The 8,391-nt window shown below is 41.9% G+C and overlaps 1 protein-coding gene across 1 annotated transcript in view; it reads right to left on the bottom strand.

The window, feature by feature from the left end:
• Positions 1-6,747: 6,747 nt before the first annotated feature.
• Positions 6,748-8,391, bottom strand: part of LOC107557452 (oxysterol-binding protein-related protein 10-like) — a 41,794-nt gene continuing 40,150 nt past the window's right edge. The window contains exons 9-12 of the mRNA XM_016240869.1: positions 7,978-8,164; positions 7,713-7,895; positions 7,366-7,519; positions 6,748-7,140 (exon numbers count right to left, since the gene is read on the bottom strand). Of these exons, the coding sequence (XP_016096355.1) occupies positions 7,096-7,140; positions 7,366-7,519; positions 7,713-7,895; positions 7,978-8,164 (569 nt within the window). The 3' untranslated portion in view covers positions 6,748-7,095. The remainder of the gene's footprint in view (positions 7,141-7,365; positions 7,520-7,712; positions 7,896-7,977; positions 8,165-8,391) is intronic.

Here is an 8,391-nt window from a genome sequence, read left to right as displayed (position 1 = left end):
GAGAAAATTAAGTCGTTATAACGAGAAAACAACTTTCGTTATGTCGAGATCATGAGAAAATTAAGTCAGTAATGTTGAGTTATAATGAGAAAACAACTCTCGTTATGTCAAGATCACGAGAAAATTAAGTCATGATAACGAAAAAACAACTCTCGTTATGTCGAGATCAGGAGAAAATTAAGTCGTTATAACGAGAAAACAACTTTCGTTATGTCGAGATCATGAGAAAATTAAGTCAGTAATGTTGAGTTATAATGAGAAAACAACTCTCGTTATGTCAAGATCACGAGAAAATTAAGTCATGATAACGAAAAAACAACTCTCGTTATGTCGAGATCACAAGAAAATTAAGTCGTGGTAACGAGAAAACAAGAAGGAAAAAAAATGGTCACTTAAGAAATGACATGGCCGCTTAGAACTTCCGTAGGCCTACGCTATAGAGTTGCATCAGTCGTTCTGACCGGAAAGTTCTCTGGATTGCTTGCATTATAAGGACATTGTATGAGTAACGGACAAGTTAGTCCAGTGATATTTGAATTTTAATGTTATATTGCAAGTATATTTGTTGCAGATACTGATTCTAAGTTTATTTATTAATATTAATGCGACCCATTTACCGCACGTGAATTACACGCTGTATTATATGCCGTCAATCCTTTGAAGTTAAATATAGCGATCGATCACTTTGACTTGTATAAGTAGAAGATACTTTATGTTGTTTATTATTTATATCTATTATGTAACACTTAAGTGATTCATCTGCTAATTATTTTTTTTATTTTATTGTTCTATAAAACCTTGCACATGTCCATCTATGTTGATGCCAGAGCAATCATTAAAAGGCTATCATTGAGACATGACTCTGAGTTCTCTGACAAGAATACTGTAGCGGTCAGTGCACATCTATCCCACTATAAATCCTAAATCAGAACACCAAATGTTGAATGAATTTAGTTAATAGAAGTTAATTGATATAAAAAATCTATTTATGACATTATATTTGTAAACATCCTCACTTTACAGCATTTTTACACGATGAGATGAGATCAGATCTCTGTGTGGAGCACTGGCTGTTGTCAGACTCCTTGTGCCAACAAAAATCTTACTGGATTATTACAATTAATGGCAAAATGAATGTTTGGAAATGTAAACTGATATTTCCTACTGACACACTACAGCAAAAGATAGATATAACTGACTTAAAACTTTTTTAGCTGGTGAAAATGCTAGTGTTCTAATAATTCTGGCCACCAGTGTATGTCAAGAACTCTTCCCAGAGAGACAACCCTTCCTCTCTAACACCATTTACTCGATTAAGCATGGATTCATAAGATGCCATTTCTACCATTGCACTGGCACTCTTACAGTTCTGGGGTCTCATTTCTAAAACTCTCCGTAGATTTCATCCTAAAAGTGTAGCTATGCACAAAAGCTAGATTTTTTAGATGCCAGAACCTGCGCAAAAATCCCTTTATAAATCCCAGTCAGGGGAAGATTGTGCGTACGTGCATCTCCACCCCGACTCCTCCCCGAAATCACCATATATGGAGCTTACAACGCCTAATTTTACTATGCATAACCTCATCTGCATATCATTTCCATGCATATTCCCATCCACATGACACCATATTTATGTAACGAATCATCCACTGAAGGCGAGTGTAGTGAAGAACCAAAGTGCCGTTTATTTACAGAGTGATCCAAACAATAATCCGAGACTTGACATGAACAGACTTGACGTGGCATGAACAGACTAGACTCACCGACAGCAGGTTACAACATCAATACACAATGAGAGACAATGGCAACATGATGGCTACTTATAGCAAACAAGAGGGTCACATGACAAGAACAAACCAATGGGAAACAAGACACATGCCTAGGACAACCAATCAGAACATGACATACACAAGGCAGAGATACATGAGGACAAGGGAAGCATGACAAACAGCATGAAACAATTACAAAATAAAAGACATGAAAACATGAACATGAAAAAAACACCAAACCCCACATTACATACCCCCCCCCCTCTAAGGGCAGCTCCAGACGCCCAAACAAAACCCAAAAAGTCCAGGAGGGTGGTGGAGTGGAAACAGAACTGGGGGAGGGATGGAGGGCCAGGCCCGTGAAGTGGAGCAGGCAGAGCAGGGAGCCATGGCGGAGCAGGCAGAACAAGCAGCCATGGTGGTGCAGGTAGAGCAGGGCGGCCGGGTGATGACAGCAGAGCAGGAAGCCATGGCGGAGCAGAGACATGGACAGACCACTTGACTGTGACAGAACAAGTAGAGAGTTCTTGAATGGCCTCCTTGGCCGTGAAAGGACAGACTGTGAGTTCATGAACGGTCTCCATGGCTGTGACGGTAGACTGTGAGTTCATGAACGGCCTCCTTGGCCATGGCAGGACAGGCAGTGAGTTTGTGAACAGCCTCTGTGGCCGTGACAGGGCAGACAGTGAGTTCGTGAACGGCCTCCGTGGCCGTGACAAGACAGTCTGTGAGTTCGTGAGCGGCCCCTATGGCTGTGACAGGGCAGGCAGTGAGTTCGGAAGCGGACGCCACCACCTCAGGAGGTTCTGCAGCAGATGCCGCCACCTCTGGAGGTTCTGCAGCGGATTCAGGCACAGGAAAGGCCCTTGGAACAGACTCGTGGATAGGAGAGGCCTCTGGGGCAGATTCAAGGACAGGAGAGGCCTCAGGAGCGCAGAGTGCAGCCCACACTCTCAAAATGATGACCGCCATTACAGGAAGGGCAGCAGAGTGTGGTAGGTCCTCTAAGATGGCGGGCTTGAGAGCGCTGACGTCACCGGGATGTCTGCAGCTCTCACCGACATCAGTGGTAAGTCCATCATGCTAGCTATCAGTCTTTTTAGTCTTGGCCCAAGCTCCGCGTCCGACTTGGCTGGGGACTCAGGCGTGGCTACTGAGGACGCAAATCTGCAATTTGCATACTTGGTATTGAGAAACACGAGCAGACCTACGTCACCAGAGTATTTGCCTATTCTTCATGGTACTTTTGACCACGAAGGAAACGTTGACAGCAAGGTCTGGGGGGAAAAAGTTCCTGGGACAAATTGTTCCAGGTAATTTCAGTGGAAAAGCGGCTTTAGCTGTTGACTGAGAGTTAACAATGTCCATTTCCTCTCTAGGAAGAATCCACAGAGCAGACCGGAGAAGGCTGTGAAGATGGCAAACTTGCAAGGAGTCCAGTGGCCTGTAGCACGAAGCCGGTTTCAGTTTTTACCCAGGTAAGTTCGTGTTTAGTTTGAGCAAACTCTTGAGTTTTCGGCCTCAAGAAGATGGGTTGGTGTTGAGCAGGTTTCACACCATGGTAACTTACGCTACAGCTACCCTGCTCCGGAGCAAGTTTTATTCTGGTTTAGCGATCGCAAACCCAAACCGGACCAATCAGCTGTGAGCAAAGTGACATATATCCAGTAGTGTACCGTGGGGTTTCAGTCAGGACAGATAACAGGGACAGGCTTTCTGTCCCAGTGGAGGCACTCTAAATATTATATAAACCCAGTGGTGTACCATGGGGTTTCAGTCAGGGCCTTCAGTAAGCAACTGTAAACTACATACCCTTACACATCTATCTTACACATCTCTGAAACAGCTAATACAGCCATATGCATATAATTCGCATATTATTCCGCACACAAGCTCTCAACAACAATGACAGCTGATCAGCTATTTCAAAAGTAGGCTAGATTAGGGTGGGTTAAATGCAGAGGTTTCAGTCAGGGCCTTCAGTAAGCAACTGTAAACTACATACCCTTACACATCTATCTTACACATCTCTGAAACAGCTAATACAGCCATATGCATATAATTCGCATATTATTCCGCACACAAGCTCTCAACAACAATGACAGCTGATCAGCTATTTCAAAAGTAGGCTAGATTAGGGTGGGTTAAATGCAGAGTAAATTTCCCTACATGGATCAGTAAAAGTAATCCACCAATACACGGGTCGCTATGAACATTCACGTCACTCTAAAATGACGATGCGCCCACAGCAGCAAAACTGTACAAATGCTGGACATCCACACACCACCCCACAGTATTATCAATGTATTACGTACACCTCCATAACAATATGCACTCAGCTTTCACTTGTAAATGAAGTCCATGCATCTGTCATTACAAGTCCCTTTATAACTTGTTGTGTAATAACTTGTTGTGCTCAGTGCTAGCTGTTAGCCACTCATAGCACTCAAATAGTTGCAATCTTTGAAATGGCGCACAAAACATTTGTTAGTGAATTCATAGCGAATGGGTGTAGTTTATCCTTTCTCAGTTATTCCTCTTTTGTCTGCAAAAGAGTGCCTTGAAAAGGCGTTTTTAGTAGATCAGCAACAAGATCTGGTGTAGGCACCGGCGACTGCGGCTGTCACTTTCTTTTCATTGAATTTCACTTTCATACCTTGGAAATTCCCAACTAAACGCTGGGGGTAGCACTGGGCATGTCGCTAGACCCAGAGGGCGGGCTGTCATTGAACGTCAAAATTTGATTGGCTGATGATTCTGTCACTAATGCTCGTTACAAATCAGATGCGATGTCTTTGAACAAAAGGGTAGCACTATCTGTAGTGCAGGCCGCAGATTTTTTTTATGTAGGATATTCCAGTTCAACCTCAATGAAACTAATCACAGGTTCATAGCTGATCCTGATCTAAACCAGGTTGGATTTGTTTAGTTTTGTCAACTCTAAACCTACTCTGAAACTCTGAGTTTGTTAATCTTGCTTCGTGCTACAGGCCAAAGGTAAGTGATCTGAGGTGAGATCAATGGGTAAGTCCTAGTTATCTAAAGCCCTAAACACACTGCATGATTTTCGGCTGTCCCAGATGAAACATTGGCACTGTGAAACAATCGTGGCAATTTCTGTGATCGTGGCTCCTAATCGGTGGTCCTGTGTCGTACAGTGAGAGAGGTTCAAAGACGGCTGTTGTCACAGGCTGCATTCCACTGCACTTTTAGACACGCACTCCTTCCCTAAGCACGTCCCCTCGGGGGAATCCCCGCTGCCATTTTGAAGTGCGTTCCACTTCGTGAAGTGGACGAGGGAAGTTTATATGGACAGACCCTCGACTCCTTGATTTTGACCGAGGGAGCGAGTCTGCTTCATATGCCCACTTCAGGCAACTCCACAGACCACAATGCAACATGATTGTGACGACATCGCAGTGTGTTTTGGCCTTTAAAGGAGACATATTTTGGCCCTTTTTACATATGTAATATAAGTCTCTGGTGTCCCCAGAATGTGTCTGTGAAGTTTCAGTCAGTCAGGATTCAGCCTTCTGATTCTCCTTTGAATCAGACTAATTCTAAAATGTGTACATAACATTATTGAACTTTAACGATATCTGCAATACATTTATGTTGGTTCTGTTCTGTTTACCCTGGGGGGGTTAACGCTGCTCTCCCTGCTCTCATCCATGCTAGGCTGCATGGATGCGCAGGGAGTTCTTGCCCAGAACGGAACCATACCGCCAATCCAAACTGTATGCTAACTGTCAATCATCTTTGACGATAGTGGTCCTGACAGAAATGCACTTGCGAACTTCCCTAAGCACGTCCCCTCGGGGGAATCCCCGCTGCCATTTTGAAGTGCGTTCCACTTCGTGAAGTGGACGAGGGAAGTTTATATGGACAGACCCTCGACTCCTTGATTTTGACCGAGGGAGCGAGTCTGCTTCATATGCCCACTTCAGGCAACTCCACAGACCACAATGCAACATGATTGTGACGACATCGCAGTGTGTTTTGGCCTTTAAAGGAGACATATTTTGGCCCTTTTTACATATGTAATATAAGTCTCTGGTGTCCCCAGAATGTGTCTGTGAAGCCACGTCACCAAGGGAGCCAAATCAGACACGCTCGTTTTCTCAGACGCTTGAAAAAAAAATGCTTCCCAAAACAAAGTTACTGGGTTAATCTTTTTCACGTTTCCTTGGTTGGTAGATGCACCGGGGACCTGATTATAGCACTTAAAAGTCAGAATTTCATGATCCCCTTTAAAAGTGCATCAGAATTGCAGAGGGGCAGAGCGATGTCAAACTTCTCGAGTAAAATCTCATTTAATGGCCAATTAGTTTGAACAATAGCGTTCTGTCAGCAGGCCACAGTAATTAGCAGTGACTCATGAAGAGGATATTGATTAACCAGACATGCTCCTTCATTTAACATTTAATAACTAAATCACAGCACCACCAGCTCACCTGATCAGTGAAAACACAACCATTTTCATCTGTTTAATGTCTGCTGATTCATCTCAAACATAATATCATCACTTGTTCATCTGTCAAGAACATGTTCAGATCATATTTCACAGCAAAATACAGTTTTATTTCTTAACTAAACATAAGAAACTGAAGCTTATTTCAGGACCATCAAGATTTATTTAAAATAATTGTGAAGTACTTCTATATTGTGATTGTATTTGCTGTACTAAATTATGCTGATTTAAATAAAATAGTATATTACAATATTTATTTGTTGGAATGGAGTAAAAAAATAGGATATTGCAGTAATAATAAGTTAGGTGGGAAATGTGTAATTTTTATTAAAATAATGTCACAATGCAAAAACCTTATATAATGTATTATTAATAATATAATTATGATAGAATTAAATTTATACAATGTATAATTGAATTTACAATTTAATTATGAATTATTACAATATAATGAATTATATTAATGAATATATATATATATGAATTATATATATATAATATTGGGGTGAAATATGAGCTGAAATACTGAATTTGATTCAGTACATCTTGTCCACATTGTTAAATGCACACTGGATGTAAATCCATGACTCTTACTCGGTTAACAAATCATCTAGTAACATATCACATAAATACTGTGTACATGTGCATATCCACAAAGGCTCAGTTATAATCGTGAAAAATAATATATAATTTATACAGTGTATAAAAGGTCTGTTCTATGTGTCCATGTTCTCATATATACACACTGGTTTCTGTACAGTCTGTAGTGTGATGCATCATTATTCTCTTGTTTTTGATTTTTGCGGTTTGTTTTCAGTCCCTGTGTTAGTCTGATCAGTGTTCATCTTCTTTTCTTCAATGTGTTTTCCATAAGGGGTTTCTGTAGACCCATTCGTCATCCTGCACACAGACAAACACCTTCATCAGCTTCACACCATAGAAACTCCAGAAAAACGGTTCAAATGGTTTCATCTTAGCTGCATACGAGAGATAAGCTTCACAATCTAAATGGTCCATTTTCCCCAAAGTTTTCTAATGCATTTACTTCAGATTTATAGTTTGTCAGGTTTCAAAACCAGTCTGTAACTGTAGACATGTCTGAGGCGGTTTCAGTCATGAACGCACCTCTTTGTTGAAGTATTTGGGTTTCCAGGGCATGTTGTTGGCAGCTCTCTGTCTCTCGTCTGATCGCTGGTCTTCCTCTAACACATGCTTGTGTTCAGTGGCCAGATCAATGTTTCCTTCCTTCAGCACCGCAGTCACATGCTGCCAGAGACGCCTGAGATCAAAAACACAGAATATCACAACTATATCAATGACCCCAAAATAAAAAAAGTAGCTTACTAAGGCTGCATTTATTTGTTTAAAATACTGTAAAATCAGCAATATTAACATATACTATTACAATTTAAATAGTTTACTATGTGAATATATTGTAAAAATATATATATATAGTAATCAGAGAGTTTTACCTGGACTCGGTCCGGCCCTGTTTCTCAACGGGGCGAATCATCTTCCTGATGACGGGCAGTTTGTTTGTGTCGATGACTTTGGTCTCTCCACTGCTGTAGATGAACTCCAGTGTCCCGTTCCACTCGCCCTGAGCTTTACACACCACCTTCCCGCTGGAGTTTTGCTTCACCTCTGCACTGACCCTGAACACGCACACCTTCATCATCATAATCATCATCACTCATAGACTTTCAGATTTCAGAATCAATGACATTGCTGACTGACCTGTGAACTTTGCCCCCGTAGAAGGGTTTGGTGTGGAATGTGACGTTGGCCGAGTATCCGGTCTTAGCGCAGCTGATGGTGACTTTTCCTCCGAGCTCCACCCACGGCACAGTGAGGATGGATCGAGCGTACGCACTCGGGAATGTAAACGCGTACTCCTCCCCATGATCAAGCAGGTACAACACGCCTGAAGAGCACAGAGCAAAACCCTAAAGCGCGACTGAACACATCAGCACAGATGATCCATCAGGTTCACATCACACCAAGAGTCCAACGGGAAAACCTACGCATTCACATTCACACAACACCTTTCACCCCTGAACTGAATTGTGACATAGTGAAAAGTATCTGCTACAGAAAAATCCTGGAATAAATCTCATGAAATCCGGATTCCAAGAATCTTAAAGGAGAATC

This window comes from Sinocyclocheilus grahami, unplaced genomic scaffold (genome assembly GCF_001515645.1).
Source record: "Sinocyclocheilus grahami isolate Dianchi unplaced genomic scaffold, SAMN03320097.WGS_v1.1 scaffold603.1, whole genome shotgun sequence".
In the NCBI taxonomy this organism is placed as follows: domain Eukaryota; kingdom Metazoa; phylum Chordata; class Actinopteri; order Cypriniformes; family Cyprinidae; genus Sinocyclocheilus; species Sinocyclocheilus grahami.
The sequence above is the reverse complement of the archived record's forward strand: the minus strand, read 5'-3'. Positions and strand labels throughout refer to the sequence as shown.